The sequence below is a fragment of the Pieris napi genome, chromosome 4 (assembly GCF_905475465.1).
Source record: "Pieris napi chromosome 4, ilPieNapi1.2, whole genome shotgun sequence".
NCBI classification, from domain to species: domain Eukaryota; kingdom Metazoa; phylum Arthropoda; class Insecta; order Lepidoptera; family Pieridae; genus Pieris; species Pieris napi.
Window position 1 is genome coordinate 9382126 of NC_062237.1, and position 19712 is coordinate 9401837.

Sequence of the window (19712 nt, forward strand, 5' to 3'; positions counted from 1 at the left end):
CCTTATTTATATCACCGTCATTACTAAGAATCTCTTCCACAATACAATTAAATCAGCCAACATTTGCTGTAGTTTCTGGTGTACTTCAGATATTCACGAATGAGTAAATAAATAATAAAGTATGGAGTGCATCCCAAACCTCTAATTCGTATGTGAGAATCTCATGACTTTACAATAATCTCGCCAGAAATATTATTCGTTACAGGTAGCAATGCCATGCTTTCCTTTGGTAAATTCTCGCGTAAGCCTGAGGTATACGAGTCGCTCGCGCCTTGCGCCTATTTATTAAACATGAATGCAATTTGAGTTTTACGAGTAACGAGACTTAGCACTAAGCTTCGTTTATGAATATAAGTTAGATTTATGTTCAAGTTTTAATATAAAAGCTTAAAGCATCAGAATTTGATAAATTTGGATTTTGGCATCTACAAAAATCAAGCAAAAAAGGTTAGGATCTCAAAACGTTTAGTTTGTAACACATACAACGTATTTAGTAAAATTTCTTTGTAGTTTTTATTTCAAATCATTAAATTGTGTATTTTGATTCTGTGGTCGATTCATGGCTGTGGTGCTTGTAGGACGCTGGACGCCGTTGCGCCCGGGTAGAAATTATGGGTATGTTCCGATATACACTGCGACCACTGTACTGTTAGTATACTATTAGTATACTGTGAAACCGTTTCTCTATAGCCAGCTATACTGGTTACAATTTAAAACGGAACGCAGTCCAGTATACTAGTCAGCTTCGTTTTTCGACACAGTTTTAAAATGAGTGCATCAAAGTTTTTAAATTCAACAAGAAAAACTATTATTGGAGTATTATCGCATTAAAAAAATCTATATTAATATTAACTGTCAATTGAATTAATACTACAAAGAAAGTAAGTTAGAATTTTAAATGTTTGTTATTAAACTGTAAGGGTATGTTCCGATATACACTGCGAGTACTGTATAGTGCTCCCACTGTTCAAAAATTTGTTCCGCTATGGACTGCAGTATACAGTCGCAGCGTCCTAGGAAATATATGACGTCACAAATCCCCGCTATACTTCTACTGCGAGCACTGGCGTTTTCGAGGTAAGGTACTCGCAGTGCTTTGATCACGTGATCAATCAAAACCACTTGAATGCCTAACGGCTGATATAACTTACAGTTTAATAACAAACATTTAAAATTCTAATTAAAGAATTAGCTTGGACTAATTAATGAAACAACATAACCTTTGCATTATAAGTAATACAGAAAGTTAATATAAGTTGAGTTATGATAAACAGACTTTTTCTAATTAAAAAATACTTACTTTCTTTGAAGTATTAATTCAATTGACAGTTAATATTAATATAGATTTTTTTAATGCGATAATACTCCAATAATAGTTTTTCTTGTTGAATTGAAAAACTTTGATGCACTCATTTGAAAACTGAGTCGAAAAACGAAGCTGACTAGTATACTGGACTGCGTTCCGTTTTAAATTGTAACCAGTATAGCTGGCTATAGAGAAACGGTTTCACAGTATACTAAATTGACGGTACTCTGTACAGTGGTCGCAGTGTATATCGGAACATACCCTAAGTTATATCAGCCGTTAGGCATTCAAGTGGTTTTGATTGATCACGTGATCAAAGCACTGCGAGTACCTTACCTCGAAAACGCCAGTGCTCGCAGTAGAAGTATAGCGGGGATTTGTGACGTCATATATTTCCCTAGGACGCTGCGGCTGTATACTGGCAGTCATAGCGGAACGAATTTTTGAACAGTGGGAGCACTATACAGTACTCGCAGTGTATATCGGAACATACCCTAAATTTATAACCTCTTTAATTTGTTTATATTTTTTGAATATCAAAAATCTTTTTATGAACAAACAATACTGGTGAAATGTTTTAAATTAAATTTTGATGTCCCGTAAAGTTTCTAATTATTGAAATATTTTCTAGGAATGTTTTGATCTACCTTAATTTGCGTATAAAACTTCAATATTTCAATGGCGGGAATTAAATCATTAGCTGTACGAGGTATTCGCAGTTTTGGTCCAGAAGAATGTGATGAACAGAGAATATCTTTTGAAACACCCTTAACATTGATATTGGGGCAAAATGGGTGCGGTAAGACAACGATTATTGAGTGTTTACGATACGCAGTGACTGGGCAAATGCCACCCGGCAGTCGAAATGAATGTTTTGTTCATGATGCTAAAGTGAACAGATCTAGTGAAGTAATGGGACAAGTTAAACTGAAGGTGAAAATTCAATATTTAACAGTAAAAATCGGTCTAATTAATTAGCTGCATGCTTTACTGTTATTAGTTAAAAATTTACCCTCGGGATATGTTACGATATATCTCAGCGATCTGATGACGTCTTCTTAATTTTAGATAGTAAATGCAAAGGACAAACAATTGGAAATGTCACGCTCTATGAGAGTGACTGCATTCCAAAAGAAAAAAACTAAATTCCAAACACTAGACACTTGTCTTAGTGTGATCGATGAAAATGGAAAGGCAAAAGACATCTCTTCTCGTTGTGCTGAATTGGATATGGTCATGCATGAAGAACTGGGTATGTATTGCAAGACTTTTCTTGTATTAATAACCCTATGTAATAATAATAAAATTGAATAGTACCATATAGGAATTATTCTCATGACATTGTGAATGTATTTGTTTATCAATATTTCATTTGCATATTAGGTGGTTGCAACCTATGTGCATCTTAAAAGTCTATGGTAACTTAAGATATAATTAAAATTAAATGTGCCTGTGATCGCTCCAGCAGGCTGACTGGCTTCTGCATAGTAGTTTAGCAGGCTTAATTAACCAGTAATACTTAAAGTCAATGTAGATGATTGTTGTTTAATTGCATAAAATGGAGCCCAAAACTAATATAATATATAAACTGTTTTTCAGGTGTATCAAAGGCAATACTGAATTCAGTGATATTCTGTCATCAAGAAGACTCTGGCTGGCCTCTAGATGAAGGCAAAAAGGTCAAAGAAAGGTTTGATGAAATCTTTGATGCTGATAAATACAGTGATTGTATTGAGAAGCTTAGAAAAATCAGAAAGGAGTATGTTACCACATTGAAACTTCTAGGTAAATTTGCCTTTTTGTTGCTAATTATTATTTTTAATTAATATTCAATAATACACATACACATAAACTAAGCATTAAAATACTTTAATTTTTTATCATTTATATTTTATATTTCAGAACAAGAGGTAGCTCATTTAACAGATAAGAAGCAAGAATTAGATAAAAAGAAATTAGATTTAGTTAACACTGAGTCAAGAATCTCAGAGTCTGAATTGAAACTTTTAGAGTTGACCCATGAACTCAAACCAATTTCTGAAAAAATTAATGCAATTGTTGCCTTGCAAAAGAATTTGGTGCTATTTGAGACTAAAAAAGAGAAGATTAAAACAAGGTAAATTAGTTCTATTAATTGCATAAAGTTTGGGAACCAATTCCATTTAGAAACAGTTCTTGACTTTTATAAGACCCAGAAGTAGAAGTTCTACTTCTCAGCAAAGAGTCTATTCTGTTTATTCAAATTTTCAGCTGGTGCTCATGTACTGTCAATTCATAACTATTATATTTTTATTATAGATTAGAACATTGCAAGACACAAGAGGAAGAGCTTAAGAAAAGTATTCAGACAGTATTCGAAGGAACAACAGAGAATTTGCAAGCAAATATTAGTAAGTAATTTATCTTAGTTACATACCATACACACACTTAATACAATTTTTTGTCAAAAATTTAACATCAAAATTTTATGTATTTCATTATCCAGCCATATTCAAACTGAAATGTACGAAAAATACAGAAAAGAAGTGAAGCAAGCGTAATACCTTATATACATTATTATTTTGTTTCTCAAACTGCAGTCATGGATATGTTTATTGTATGAGTTATAAACATTAATTTAAAGTTTATTTCAGCCAACTATGCCGCTACTGCTAAAGCAAAACAGAAGGAATTGGACGAATCATATAAGAAAAATACTTCTTTTAATAAAGAAGAAGAGAAAATCGCAAATGAAAAGACAGCTAATGAAGTTAAATTTAATAAACTGATCTTGTTAGAAAGCCAGAATCAAGAGAAGATTGATAAGAGAAATACTCTTATTGTCGATACTGGAAAACTTGCTGGTGAGTTGTTTAAGCGTCTTAAGTGTCTCTTGTCCCAAATCTTTGTGTACCAATAAAACAAACCGCTTTTTTTCCTTACATATACATGTTAAATATATAATGCATATAAATACTAATATTTGATTTCTAGCAAAACAATAGTTTTTTTTAATGTTGAAAAGGCTAATCTTAATATATATAAATTACGTGTCACGTTTTTTGTCCGCTATGGACTCCTAAACTACCGAACCGATTTCAATCAAACTTGCACACCGTGTGCAGTTTGATCTAACTTAAAAGATAGGATAGCTTACATCTCAATTTATTCCCGCAATATTATTTTTTGGCAAAATATTTGTTTATTACTTGATCACAATTCTAACAGATGGCGCTGTGTTGAAAGTACCAACGTTTCACATAAGCTACAATTTAATGGCATAAAAGAATGGTGGTCCCCATGACCGGTGTTCCCCTACCGTTTCCCTTGAATAGTTTGCTACTATGTAATACAGTCGACTCTCGATAATTTGAAACTCAAGGGACCAGAGATAAATTTCAAATTATCAAGAGTTCAAAATAACAAGTGTTTGAATAACCACGAGGTGGAAGGGCGACTGATGGAAATAAGAATTTGATCAAAATTTGTGACTTATTATTTCTTTATTCTTATTATGTATTAACAATTATTCACAAATTTTGTAAACAATTGACAAGTCTGTTCATGTATGTAAACAAACGACAGGTATGTGCATGATAAACGCTTCAAATTATAGAGAGAATGGAAGACCGGATTTCAAATTATCGCATGTTGGCGAGCAAGATAATACTTTTTCAACTTCAAATTACTGAAGGGACCAATTATCATTGATTTTATTCAATTTATCGAGTATTTTCCTAATTTTTATGATGGAAACAAATTACTTACAGAAATTGAAATAGAGAAAGTCGAGACTGATGAAGACGCAGAAAAAGGCAGGGAGATGATCACTCAGAGAATCAAAGAGCTTCAAGAGGCTCTGAGAGAACAGAAGGGTCTGGCTGACGATGAAGAGAAGATATACCAAAATCAAGTTGACCAGAGTCGGGATGCTCTTGTAAGTTGATTAGCTTTGTTTTTGTCTGCAAGAAAACATTTCACATTCCAAGGAAAATATTTAGTTCTTAAACAATATTTCATTAATATATATCAAATTTTCAGCACTAAGGTAAGATTATTGGTCATCAAACACTACTAAATTATATATTAGCTGATACTTTTATAATGAATGAATGCTAAAAGAAGTAAAAAAAATTAGTAGATGAAAAATTTACCCCCTACAACCATTATAATATTAGTATAGAAGAAGAGTAGGATACATCGTCTTGAAGTTATATATCATAAAAACAAACAAGTACATTCCACATTCAATTAAGTGTAGATAAAAAATCTGTTTCGATAATATAGCTGTACAATTGCTAATTTCACCGCATAGAAAATTAACACAAAAAACAATATTTTTTGTGTTAATGTTAGTCCTAGAAATTCAAACAAATCAGAACCAACCTCTTAAGAATTTATAATTCGAATTAGGATTTACAATCGATTAAGTAAATGGTTAATTTTTATACATTTTATCTCCTTATAGTCAAGGCACAAGGAGAAAATATCTAACAAGCAGGAAGACATACAAAGCAACAACAAAAATATTACCAAAATTGAGAAACAAATCACCGACGCCAATAAATCCAAACAACGTCTTGAGACTGTCGAAGCCAAACTTAAAACTGCCGAAGAGTGAGTTACATGTGTTCACTATAGTTTTAGCATATCTATAAATATGCCTTATAATTAACTATTTATATTCATAATACCTACTTACGATTTAAAGCATGTAAAAGTATTTTTTTTTTTAATTGTTATTTTAAAAAAAAGTCGAAATTCATTATATGTAATCTATAGATTCTAAATGATATAAGGTCTACATAAAAAATCACCTTATACTATTGTTGCATTACGCTGGTCCCCACACTAGCGAATAGTTCTCTGGGTGAGACTGTTCCTTGGGACAATAAAATAACAAACAGGACGTCAAAAATTACAATACAAAAAACACAATTATACATGTGTTGTGTATGCACGTACGGCTCTCGATCTTCTCGTATACTGTCTCACCTCCAACCACCACAAGGAGTAATTTTTCTGATACAAAAAAATACTTAACTTTTTCATATTTTTTTATTCATTAAAATATTCCGACATTTTACATGCTTTATAGCAAATGTGGTTTGATATTCTGGTAAATAAAAAAAAATATTGGTTGTTTGTAAAGTAGGTTTACGATCGAGATGTTTACGTGATAACGTCTTATTGGTGATATAAGTTTTTGGGAAGTAAGGAATTAATGAAGATAACAATTTTTTCAAATTTTAAATTACATCTATCGTTTTATTCACACTTTTGATGATAAATTTCGGGTGTAAAATGACAAGTTTACTTATTCGACTATGATATACATTTTTCTTCATACATTCACGGAATGACTGGCAGCGCTCGAGATGAGACGGGAGATCGGTCCGTCTCTCTCTCGTTATACCTGCGATCGCGCTCGTGAGGTTTTGGTGTGACACAAGTTTCTGAACATGTCACCCGACTAAAACGATTTTAAAGACGTTATCACGTCAAAAATAGTATTATTGAAAAATAGTTTAATTGAACACTTTTACAAACAGGGATTTTGAACGTATGAAGAATGAACTAAATACAGAGGAATGTCAAAAGGAGATATATGACAATGAAAAATTGATCGAGACTCAAGATATTGAACTCGAAGACCTAAATACAAAGGTAAACTTCATAACATCCAGTTATTGTAAATTAAATCGATTTTTTTACACAAAAAATTTGGTTTTCTTTGGCTTTATGTGAATTAATTTGTAAAAATATATTCATAATAATTATACTACAGTGATTCTGTATTTTTTTACACGTTCGCAGGTCACCAAACTTCAAAAGCAGACGTCTAAATTGAAGGAGCGTGATATGGTTGAGGAGTCGTTGAAGCAAAAGGAAAAACAACTCTCAGTATTAAAGAATAAGCATAGGTACCCAAGTTGATTTTATAGAAAAGGTTTTTTTGAGGTGTTTATTATTTTAAATTATTCATTTAGTTATACATCTTATATACGACGTTGCCGGTTGAATTGCGTCCAGTTCTATTCGTATTTCCCTATCTAGAGCTTGTGAGAAAATAACTTTTCGACAGGCACTAACGCCAAATGAATTTATATAAAGTGGTCACGTGACAAAACGTGAGCTAATGTCATTCCCATACAAATCGGAATCGCATTTGAAATGTTAAATACATATAATATATACTAAATACAAATTTTTGGCTATAAAATTCTTGATTAAAAATCAACTCATTAACAATATACTAACAAAAAATTCCGAAATCACAATACCATATACTAATATTCTGCGCACGTATTTAGGACAATGGATATATTTGTTATATTTAAAAATATCGTTATATGTTACAGGACAACATTAACCGAATTACTGGGAGATATTCAAAGCAACTTTGCTGTATCAGTGAACAAGCTAGAGTGTAAACTTAGGTCTGAAGTAGATTCAGCTAAACAGAAGATAAAGGAAAAACAATTGGAGGTATTTTAATTTTATCTCTAATTAATCAAAAACGAATTGTTCTGATAACACAGTTTTCTGCCTTGTGGAGCTGTCATATTTGGTTTCAATATTTCTTTTTCGTATTTCGTATTTATTTATAAATATAATAGTATCCTTGTCGACTTTCTTTACAATATAGTTCCTGGTTAATTGTCAAAGTCAAAAATAATTTAATCATATAGGTAACACAATGTACACTCATGAACGTCAACAAATAAATGTATATGAAATGCTTCTAAATTACATTTACTGCCAGTTCTCAAATCAAGGGCGTAGAACGGAAGAGAAGAACTGGCGATAAACTCTCCACCACTCTTTTTAATCGCCATGTCTTTTTTTACGCAACGTTTGTATATGCATCTAGTCCAATTTATATATTTCTATTTTCAGATAACTCGCCTGGAAGCGGATCGTAAGCACATACGTGAACAGTTAAACGAGCGTCGCGCCGAACTAACCAAGGCCGAAGATCAGATGTACAAGGCCTGTGGCACTCAGACATATGAAGCCACGCTAGCGAAGATAACTACAACAGTAGAAAAATTACAAGTATGCAACATTACTTTTTCATGAAAATTCTTAAATTCACCCAACTCGAATAATAATTTGTTTCACTAGGATCGAACCAAACTTCCAATCTAACTACGTTGGCGAGAGATCTTAGCACTAATTATAGAATGTTTCCAGTACACGTCGAACGGTTTTGATTATTATATATCAATGGGTCATAAATTTTCCATAAAAAACTTTAGTTTCTTTACAAGAAATGTAGTCGGTCGATTTGCTGCTTCCAATTCCAAATATGCTCACGGAGTGCTGCACAAGTTTTCACAAAATACTGTTACTATTCAATTTGATGTATACATGTTAGGCCGTTCATAAAATACGTCACTCTAAAATCAGCTTTTTTTTACCCCCCCCCCCCCCTATTGTCATGCTGTGTCACACTTTCTGTGACCCCCCCTAGAAATATTTCGTCACAAAAACTAAGACCCCCCCCCCCCTTCTCTGCTGACTATGGTAAATTCTAAATGATAGTATGTATACAAATTCTGAAAATTAAAAATATTTATTTAGTTATTATATTATGTCATTGTTTTCTTATATGTATCTCAACAATTAAAATCAAAAGTGACAAATTTCAGCAATAAAGAGTATAAAGTAATTAACTGAAGAGTATTAAATTGAGAAGATGAAAAAAGCGTCTGTATTAGTTTACTGCTAAATGGCGAATTAAGGAATAAATAATAATAAATACATGAGAATCAGTATTTTCATTTGTTACTGAATCGAGAGCGCAGCGTTACTCTCTCAAGTATTGGAAAAACAAATAAACCAGTTGTGACGGATCGCAACGCCGCTAGAGTCGCGCCACAGAGCTAGCGCTAGAGCTAGCTCATGTCAAAAAATAATAAACGGCGAACGTCACGTTGCCGTATACCCCTCGTTCCCCCTTGTCACACTCAGCCAGACCCCTCCCCTCCCCTTGTATGCGAACGTATTTTATGAACGGCCCCTTAATACCGATACTGATAAATTCTGTTTTTAATTTTAGGATGAACAAAACGTTTTACAGTCGTCAATGTTTATAATAGCAAAATATAAGACCCAACTGAAAGACAACAGCTGCTGTCCTCTATGTAACCGAGGGTTTGATAGTGACAATGAGGTAATATTTTTTTTAAATAATTGTAGTAATGAATGTAATTCTAATTTAGTAATAAATTAAATTTCCACTATTAAGTGGAAAAAGTTTTATTTTTTAAATGAAATACAGTTCATAGAATTTATATTTGAGTGTTTTTCAACTAAACATTATATATAGAGTTTTCTTAGTAAAAAAATATTTAAAAAATCAGTGGCGCTACAACCTCTTTAGGTCTTGACTTTTAAATCTAATCTAAATCTAATAGGCAAGTAGGTGATCAGCCTCCAGTGCGTCGACTTTTTGGGTCTAAGATATGCTGATTCCTCACGATGTTTTTTTTTCTTCATCGTTCGAGCAAATGTTAAATGCGCACATAGAAAACAACTCCGTTGGTGCACAGCCGGGGATCGAACTTACGACCTCAGATATGAGAGTCGCACGCTGAAGCCACTAGGTCAACACTGCTCTTTTTCAGAGTTTTCTTAATAGGAATTGATTAAAAGACGCCAACTTTAATCTTTCAGGTGACAGATCTTATATCACAATTAACCACTCAAGTGCTAAATGTGCCAGCGAAACTCGAGAAAGTCACTGAAGAGTTACAAGTTTCCTCCTCTAAGAAAGATGATCTTCTAAGTATGAAGTCCCTCAATGAGAGGATCCATACCTTAAAAGAGAAGGAGATTCCTCAATTAGAGACACGTATGAGTGATGTTGATTCTGTAAGTTTTTATTTGACTACTTGTTTAAACCGAGAAAGGCACACATACCTGCTGACTTGTCTATCCCGGATGACTGACGAAGATGTGTGTATGGAATATTCAAATAAATATGACTGAAGCTAAAAACTCTTCTCTGAAAGCTGTAAAAGCTTAATAATATATATGGCTTAATTTTACCTTACAAATTGATACTCTGTGTGTAAGAGAACTGTTGTGTGTTCTGAGTAGCCGCTAAAAAAAAATTGTTATGTTGACAACACTGTTACACCATTATAGTTTGACAGTAACCTTAAACCATAATTTTTTTTTAAGTTATATAATTTTTGTGAAATAAGAATTATATTTTAAACTTGACGCTGGCTAATGCACAAACCCTGGCACGGTTAAGCCATAAAGAAAAAAAAAAGAATTATATTAGTTCACATAACCGTCATGCCGGTTCTCTTTCTGCATAGGCTAGAATCATAATCGTTGTTTCAATAATATATAAAGTAAAAGTTTGCTTAAATCAATTAACGAAATATTGCGTCCGTAAATTAAGACTAAAACTCTTTTTTAACACATTACAAAGCGAATGTCATATATTTTTGTTTTAGCAAATATCGAAATTAACGGAGACGTCTGAAGAGTTATCGATGTGCCTACTGGAGCCAGAGCAAAAGTTGCAATCCGCTCGCGGTATTCAAGGCGATATGCCGCTTCTTGATAGATTTACTAACGAAGTCAACACTACCACCAAGGATGTAAGGAAAAAAAAATTAATAGCCACAGATATATTAATGATTGTATTCATATTTTGTGTAAAAAAAAACTAAATTATCCCAGTAAAAACAGTTTGTTTGAGTGTAAACAATATTTGCCAACCCATATTAATATTGCATCTTTATAATTATTTTATTTTATATGTTGGTTTGTTTAACCTAGATATTGAAATAATAATAAAAAAGGGTGCGTGTACTTATGTATGCGCCTACGAAGTTATACTTCTTTGGCATTATTAAAAATAGTGTTTGATTGCATGCAAATAATTAATTACAATTAAATAATCAAAGACTGGAAAAGGATTCATTATAGTCAATAAAGTTCAGTTTACATTTGAAAAATTAAACAAATAAATATTTATTATTATTCTCTTACATTAAGTGTAACATAAATTCTATTATTACTCGAATGTTGTTTTTAAATTATGTCCCATGCCGTAGCATCTTCCGTGGGCAACTTCATTTTGTTAATTTTGTGTCACGGTGCGCGCGCATCGTAAAATTTCACTCTCATCAATTTTTCGTAACGCGCCTAAAAAAGTATAACTTCAAAAATGCTTTAATACTTCTAAACGAATTGCAGTGGCATTTATCGCAATGTTTAATTATAATACTTTTTTTACAGTTGGAGGCCATAAAATCCCAATGCACAGACATAATTACCGACATGACTTTGGATGAAGCGACAGCCAAGCAGACTTCGTTACGACAGAGTGTTAGTTCGCTACGTGCAAGTGTGAAAAGTGCTCAACAGAAATTAAACGCACACAACAGAAAAATTAACTCTATGAATGAGAAAAAAATTAAATTCAAAGAGGAGCTCGTTAATATACAGAAAAAGGTAGGTTTTAATAATTAAACACAATTATTGTGTTATAATATTTTTAAAACTGAACTAATTCTCAAAAGATAATATAGCTTTTTTCTGTGTTTCTTAGCTAATTCAAAAAATACTCGAAAATCACAATTTTAGATCATATTGTTAGTCTCTTTAATAGCTAAACTTCATTGTTGATTATGTCCATCCAGTCTAGTCTCATAATACATTTAGTTAATACTATATCTTCATTAGGTCCAAGAGTTGGTTAACTTGCAAGAGAATCTCAAAGAGTTGGAGGTCAACAAAGGGAAGTATCTAGAGGAACTGAAAGAGCTGGAGACAGGAATCGCGCCATTGGAAGCAGACCTCAAGGAGAAACAAAGCACCAAGAATGAAGTTGTGAAAAAGAGCAGGTGAATTAATAAGAATCCATATCCTAATAAAAGACATTTCATTAATATTATACATGAATAAGTTTATGTAGTATTTTTCTAAAACGTTTTCTTATATGAATAGATTCTTGAAATAAAAATAATTACGAGGCAAAAGCTTTAAATCCATTTTCTGAAAAGTATTTCAAGTCACTTGAGTAATGTCGTTATTTTACAATAGATTGACAAATTTAAATATCATATAGGGTATTTCAATAATTTTCACAATCTTAAAATTACAATGAAAATTGATTGTTTGACTACCAATCCCAAACATCGAATTCTAGAGGCGAGATCGACGTTAAGAACAATTACATAATGAATGTGGTAAACGCGTTCGACAAAGTGAAGATCATTGACCTCGAAATCCGACAGCACAAAGAGAGGAATATTCAAAAGGAAATGGACAAGATCAAGGAAGCCAATGATGTGTTAATGGAAAAGCAAAAACAGGTTATGGCTGACCGGGACCTTCTCACTAAGAAGATGTCAAGTCTGCGTGATGAGCTGTCAAAACAGGAGGTCGGTATATTTTAAATAACCTCCGATGTAAGCTGCAGTAGAAATCTTTTCTTCAGTTATATGTAACCATGGCAACGACTATTTGTTTTCAAGAGCTTCGATCTCTTTCAAGAGATCTTTTGTCAACTATTTGTTGATATTGATAAATTTATGATGAACTCAATGTATAATATTTCTTCATCATATAAATAGAAGCATTTGGTATAAATTGTTGTCTGTAGTGGATTTTATTATAAAACCTATTATATTCAGTTAATGCATTTCGCTTGCTGGTTACCTAGTTATAGTAATACAAAGGAAACAAAAGCTATAGACCGTGTTCTTTATCAACAAGTTTGCGATATATACTTAACTAAACTATTGCATATTCTAGATCTACAAGCGCAATTTAGAAGACAACCTGAAACTCCGTAAAGCGCAAGCTGAAATTGAAACTTCGGAAAAAGAGCTAGCTGAAGTGAACGAAAAGCTCTCTGGTGTCAACACTGAGACACTCTCAGAAAAGGAAGAACTCATATCTAAGCAGACCAAGATCTTCCGTGAAAAGGCCCAGAATGAGGGAAAGCTTGGAGAGCTCAAGGTAAAAGATTTGAGTAAAATGTTTATTTAAATAATCTTATTTACTAATTATTAAACATTCTTTTAAATTTTTTGTTTAATTAATATGCCATTGAATCACGTTCACGCATATTATAATTTATTTATAACATAATTTTGATCATTTGATTTGTGCCTATTTGCCATCTTCGCCCTTTTAAGGCTTATGTGAATTTTTCTATTTATCTTTATAACTTGACTAAAATATATTATAACCTTATTTATATCCAGTTCTGCAAATATATATATTTTTTAAATATTTATATGTGAAAATCTGTAAGTATTGATTAAATGTGTAACTCCACAGGAAAGACTGAAGCAAAACAAGGCCGATCTTAAACGTACGCAGAACAAAGACTTAGAGATGCGTTACCGAGAGAAAACTTACGAACTACATGTGACAAAGGCAATTGACCGGGATATTCGAGATTATCTTGTTGCCCTTGACAGATGTCTGCTGGAGTTCCACCGGGAGAAGATGGAGAACATCAACTTGATCATCAGGTCAGCATAACAAATACTATGTAATAAAAAAAAACTTCTTTTGATTTGCAATGTTGCCTGTCATCTATGTATCATATTTAAAGTGAAACCTGAACATACGCCCATTAATTTGTAATTTATTAAATAGTACTGTAAGTGAATCATGTTTTCAGAGAGATGTGGAGAAAAATTTACAGAGGAAATGATATCGACTACATTGAAATAAAGACAGAGGGCAGCATGACAGCTGATTCGGATCGTCGCAAATATGATTATAGGTACTGTACCATATAAACGTATATTGAGAATCTAAATATTTATTTATAGGATTTCCTATGATCATATATTAGACAGTGCTCAATTACTTTTAAAAATAGCTACAATTTTGTTTGCCTTTGTAGTTTTCTTAGGTAGCCTCTTTACTAAATTCTACTTAAAATGTACAATATATATATATCAAGTCACTACAATATATATATAGAGCACTATTTACATAAATATGTAGTGCTTATTTCATAGATAACTAACCAATGTCATATAAACTATCCTCAGTCTAGAATATGTTACAGAATATTGAATCAATTAATAATTAGGTAAATATGAATTAGAGTACTTATGACGATCTTTTTAACTGTGTATTTATTGTTGCAGGGTAGTTCAATGCAAGAATGGCGTTGAAATAGATATGCGCGGGCGCTGCAGTGCAGGGCAAAAGGTCCTTGCTTGCCTCATCATACGACTTGCATTGGCCGAGACATTCAGTTCAAGGTATGTATGATATCCTTGGAATTGAATATTAATTGCATAATCTAGTAGGCAGTAAACATATGTACTAAATTTAGTAGGTAAATGTATGTTTGTCAACATATTTATAACAACCTATCAAATCTTAAATAGAATCATCTCAATATATAATAGGTTCTTTTTTTAAATTAATCACATATATTATACCGTCTTTAACGCAACAGATAAAGTTTCATTAAAATTGGTTTTTGAGATTTGGGTTAATCCACGCATTCTTGGAGGGGACATGTATAATAGTATAGGTACCTTTATATTGTTAGTTCTGCCTTTTCAGTTAGTATTTGAAGTCTAAATTGCTTTTGTTCAATTGGGTTGGTTCGGTAAATGTTCACAGATAAATTTTGGGTTGATTGGTACAGCTACCACCAAAGCTTGTATTATTTTCTTGCTAATCCCGAAAGAAAGTTAATCTGTCTGTCGCTTTTAATGAAATATATTTTTGGCGTTCTTACAATTCGTAGGGATACATGAGAATAAAAATGTATGGTCAAACAAATGTGTGTAGTGTATCATTACTATGTGTCTATTTTTTTTTACATTCTTCTTAAGTAGTTACACTTAATCACAGTAGGTATTTACGAAATAAGAAAAGCTTAAATGCTGCCCAAAGTGCGCGAACAAAGCTGCGGAAAATGTTGCCAACCTTGTGACTTACAATTACACTTTCATTCTTTAATTTTATGAGTAAGTATTAAAATTTTTACAGGTTTGGTGTCCTCGCTTTGGATGAGCCAACAACTAACTTAGATTCAGAAAATGTTCAAAGTTTGTGTTCAGCTTTGGGTGAAATAGTCCAAGAGAGGATGAAGCAAAAGAACTTTATGTTCATCATCATTACACATGATCGACAATTTATTGAGTCTCTAGGAAACATCGATAAGGTTACACACTTCTATGAAGTCTCTAGAAATGAAGAAGGAAAGTCTAGGATTAAAAAAATTAGATTTACATAAGAGTAACCATTTGGTTCTTACAAAATAAGAAAAATATAAAAGGCTGTGCCTTTTATTGAAGTATATTATTGTTTAATGTTGTATTTAAACCATTTCACAGGATGGCAATAATGAAAATAATATCTTGTTTTTGTGGTACAGAAATTTATGATTACTGTCTCTGTATATTTTATTGGGCCTTGTATACTTTCAACAAAATTATACAACGGTTTCATTAAAAATATATTACATTTTATTAGTAGTCTTGTTTTTTTTTTTAATTCTCCCATTATAAATTATATATCTAAAACAAAATATATTTATTACATTACAGTGATTGTAATCCCACTTAAAGGTTGAGATAGTTTATCTTGATCTATATGTAATATTTTACTTTCCTGAAGAACAGTAAGTGTAACACCAAGCATTTCAGCTATTAGAGATGGTGGGAATGAAGTTGATAAACATTTTGTAATATAGGGAACTAAATCTTCAGTAAAGCAGGCACAAAATGACATATAATTCTGCCTTTCAATGTCAGTGAATGTCTGCTGTTCTCTATGGTAAAATGCAATAAGAATTTGAACAGCCTGTTCAAGTGATTTTTTAAATGCATTATACACATCCTTGACTATATTTAAGGGGGCTGTTACTCTGATTGAATTGAGAACATTCAACAATCCATTACAGTATTCAGCTAATGGATAGTAATCTAGCAAAATTTCAGGAGGGCCAGACTGCATGTTTTCATTTATTGGTCTTGCGATATTTTTAATACTGGCCACTTTGTATGACTTCATTTGTTGTTCAAAATTAAAATCAACCTTTTCTAAACCACATGTGAATTGTGAAATAACACTGTTTCTGAATAATGGCGTTAATACACATCTTAAATCAGCTCCAACTCTACCAAATGACAAACATAAATACATGCACTGATTCAAAAGGGATTCAAAACTTGACTCATCTTCTTTATAAATATTTTGGTTCAATGTTTTTGATAATTGTTCGACCTGTAAGAAATTTAATAAAATTGGATAAACAAATTCATCTTCATTAAAATTGAAAATGTTTACCTTCAAAGGTGATTGCAATTGTTAAGTTATTACCATTTATTGTTTGAATGCTGTACACATAGAAGCATTTTGGTAATCAAACATATATAATTTTTTTAGATATATAGCTTTTCTAGTTCTTTGGTTAGTTGATTAAATAATTTTGACTAAAATATTTTTTACTCTTTTTACTTAATACTTAACATATAAATTCTACAGAGTATCACTAAAACATTACCTTCTGTTTTAACCAACAAGACAATGCACTAGTGCCACTTAGCTCATCATCCCTTACTTTAGACTCTTGAGAATCTGACAAAAAAATTGACTTATGTTGCGTTAATACATTAAAAAGATGTATTCTGTGTAACTCCACAATCCTCCTCAGTAACCTCTCAGGTGCTGAAAAAATATAATTAAAAAAATGTATAACTAATGTTTTATAATTGATCAGTAACTAATTTACCTAGATTCTATATCTAGGAAAAATATGTTATCAATTACATTTTTACATACATTCAGTTGTCTTAGCATCTTCAAGAGCTTTTTCAAACCATGCATTTCTGGCTTTAAGAAAATGTAGGTGTAGACCATCCGATGCGGCATTTTTGCTTCCAGCTGAATAATTATCTTCTTCAGTTGATTTAAACACTATGTATGCTCGACGTAAATATCCAAGTATCTAAAACAAACAAAAAACATTTGATAACATTTATGTAGGCTTACAGGTGGAATATTACCCAGATTGATAAATAATATTACTTACTTGTAAACATTGTGGCAGCGGTAAGTCATAATGGAGTTGATTAAATAAATGGTACAATGTTTCATACCATAAGGTCATAATTTCAGATGCTGTGTTCTGTAAATAGTATGAACTACTTTATTACAAATTTATTTGAAAATACACATGATATACGTATATACAAATTATCTTACCTGCACTATGGGTATTTTAGAATATCTTTTAGATAAATTGCGTATAAAAGTGAAAATATCTAGTGCACTTTCATAGTCTTCAGAGTTTAATGCTTCCCTCATAAGAGCAGGTAACTCCAGAAGTTCCAGTAGTTTATCACTCTGGTTTCTCACATTACTGTATTGCCTAGAAATAAAAAATAAACAATACATTTATTATTTTCAATAAATCAATTGCTTTAATTTACAACTTGCATAAGCGCAATATGCTTACTTTTTATCTTGAACAATATCATTTGCTATCCGTGAGAAATTTTCACATTCCTCAACAAACTGAGGAGATGTTTCTAAAAAAGTATCAAGAGAGTCTTTTGACTTGTCCAGATCTTTTCTGATAGTTCTAGATATCTCAGCCGTCTCGACGAAAGTTTTGTAATTCGTAAAAGCCAACTCTTGTGTCTGTTCAGTCAAATGTCGCATTTCATCACTCAGGCGTTCGGGCTCTTTTGATATTTGTTCCCAATTCTGAGAACCCATTTTCCTAATATAATCAGATATATCGTTAAAGTAGTCTGCATTTTCTACAAAAAAATATTAATTTATATTAGAAGTCAATAATTACACATAGAAATTGTGTTTGAATTTTTGAGGGTGTAAAGTTATCTTACCTGACGTGGAATTGGGGAATAATAAGCTGCACAATTCATTTAACTCTTGATTCATTGCTAAATTTTTATCGTCTATTAGTTAAATATGTTTCAGACTTCAGTATACTCACAAAAGAGTTATATGTTTACAAAGTATATTTTTAAATTTACTTCTGAATTATGATAAGCTGTGTTATTATCATGAAAAAGACTACTAAAGACAAGAGTAAAAATTAAATTTTGGCTGAAATTAGAGTATGTGACGTTCTGTCACTTCTGCTCAACACTATCTGCCTGCTCTGTGATGACTTTTGGTGGCATAAGGAAATAAGGAGATACAAGGAAAAAGGAAAGGATATCTTCTTGAGCGGTTATAAGAACTGGGAAGTAAACTCTTTTGAAGTATTTTGTGCTTTGAATAAGAATAATTATTATGATTATTACTTTCTAGGCTTTAACCATTTTAAAGTAGTGTTGATAGTTCAGGGGCCTGAGACAAAAATTTTCTTCGACAGGTGTAACCTATGTACTAACGCTAAACGATTTTTTATAGGAATAACATTAGCCCAGTTCGTGTCGAAAAGTTTCCATAAAAATTTAGTTTTTGACTTTCTACATACACTACTGTAAAGACATCTTGACTAAGGCCCCAGGTTTCCTCAGGTGATTTGGTATAGTGCTTTTCATGAAAGAAGTCCCGCGGCGATTTTTGGAACTAAATTTGACAGGTCGGCAATGTTGTCATTCGTCGATGTTATGAAGTTCGTTTGTTGTGGTAGATTTTTGTGAATTTTTAACTAGCTTAGTGCATTTTAAAGATTGATTACAATGCCAAAAGTTGTAAAAAGTTCGGCTCGAGAAATGATATTAAAGGTGAAAGAGTTCTGTGAAGCGGAACATAAGAATCAAGGTGTTTTAATACCACTAAACAATGTTCGGAAGAGAGTTGGCGCCATAACGGGTACTTTTTAGAGTTGCCATTTAATATTTTTTTGCTGTATTGATGGGACTTTTATGATATATGTAAATTCGTTTTTGCGACAAAATTGAATAAATACATACCGTGATGAAACTAGGTAACTGAAATTAAAACATATACTTATTACATAAGCATTATAAACTTAAAGTTACTATTATTTTTAATTGTTAAAATAATTGTTAAATTCAATTGCAGGTGTGTCAGAGAAAACTGTAACAAGAATTATAAACGAAGGTATAATAGCGGCGTGTACTTCGAAAAAAATTGTAACCCAACAATTATGCAATAAAACTCTGAATAAAAAATTGTATTGCTTTTCTTTACCCTATTTTCTCATCTTTTCCCTGTAAGTAGGTAGAACACCGCTAATATAAGTAAATGAAAATATACTTTTTACATAACAGAAATATTGTTTCATCGAAGTATGCAGAAAATAATATTATTTGATAAATTACATCTGCTATAATTATTATTAAATGAAATAGGTAAATTTGTTACGCATAAATGGCAACATTACGTTATGCGATTGCAGCGCCGCGTCTGGGGGACTTCTTTCATGAAAAGGACTATACATAAGGCTAATGTAGACTACACTGTA

General features: G+C 31.9%; 2 protein-coding genes across 2 annotated transcripts; one reads left to right on the forward strand and one right to left on the reverse strand.

The window, feature by feature from the left end:
- The first annotated feature begins 489 nt into the window (after window positions 1–489).
- LOC125048627 (DNA repair protein RAD50) lies at window positions 490–15777 on the forward strand. The gene is made up of 24 exons (XM_047647397.1): window positions 490–602; window positions 1938–2239; window positions 2375–2558; window positions 2906–3091; window positions 3209–3422; window positions 3605–3696; window positions 3940–4149; window positions 5056–5222; window positions 5754–5902; window positions 6838–6952; window positions 7103–7209; window positions 7648–7774; window positions 8186–8344; window positions 9351–9464; window positions 9968–10165; window positions 10762–10908; window positions 11552–11767; window positions 11999–12159; window positions 12465–12699; window positions 13073–13279; window positions 13604–13800; window positions 13953–14057; window positions 14431–14547; window positions 15290–15777. The coding sequence occupies exons 2-24, from the start codon at window positions 1985–1987 to the stop codon at window positions 15534–15536; spliced, it is 3909 nt and encodes a 1302-aa protein (XP_047503353.1). The 5' UTR covers window positions 490–602; window positions 1938–1984; the 3' UTR covers window positions 15537–15777.
- Window positions 15778–15838: 61 nt separating this feature from the next.
- On the reverse strand, window positions 15839–18338 carry LOC125048629 (conserved oligomeric Golgi complex subunit 8). Its single transcript, XM_047647398.1, has 7 exons — window positions 18157–18338; window positions 17763–18069; window positions 17510–17675; window positions 17337–17432; window positions 17087–17252; window positions 16809–16972; window positions 15839–16528 (listed from the first exon to the last, which is right to left on the reverse strand). Exons 1-7 carry the CDS (start codon window positions 18209–18211, stop codon window positions 15839–15841), a joined length of 1644 nt encoding a protein of 547 aa, XP_047503354.1. The 5' UTR covers window positions 18212–18338.
- Window positions 18339–19712: the final 1374 nt, after the last annotated feature.

Coding starts and splice junctions, on each gene's coding strand:
- LOC125048629 (XM_047647398.1), bottom strand. CDS start 18,211: ATGAATCAAGAGTTAAATGAATTGTGCAGCTTATTATTCCCCAATTCC. Junction 18,070..18,156: donor ATTCCCCAATTCCACGTCAG/GTAAGATAACTT, acceptor ATTTTTTTGTAG/AAAATGCAGACTACTTTAAC. Junction 16,529..16,808: donor CTTGTTGGTTAAAACAGAAG/GTAATGTTTTAG, acceptor AATTTCTTACAG/GTCGAACAATTATCAAAAAC.
- LOC125048627 (XM_047647397.1), top strand. CDS start 1,985: ATGGCGGGAATTAAATCATTAGCTGTACGAGGTATTCGCAGTTTTGGT. Junction 9,465..9,967: donor GGTTTGATAGTGACAATGAG/GTAATATTTTTT, acceptor TTAATCTTTCAG/GTGACAGATCTTATATCACA. Junction 13,801..13,952: donor AACATCAACTTGATCATCAG/GTCAGCATAACA, acceptor TCATGTTTTCAG/AGAGATGTGGAGAAAAATTT.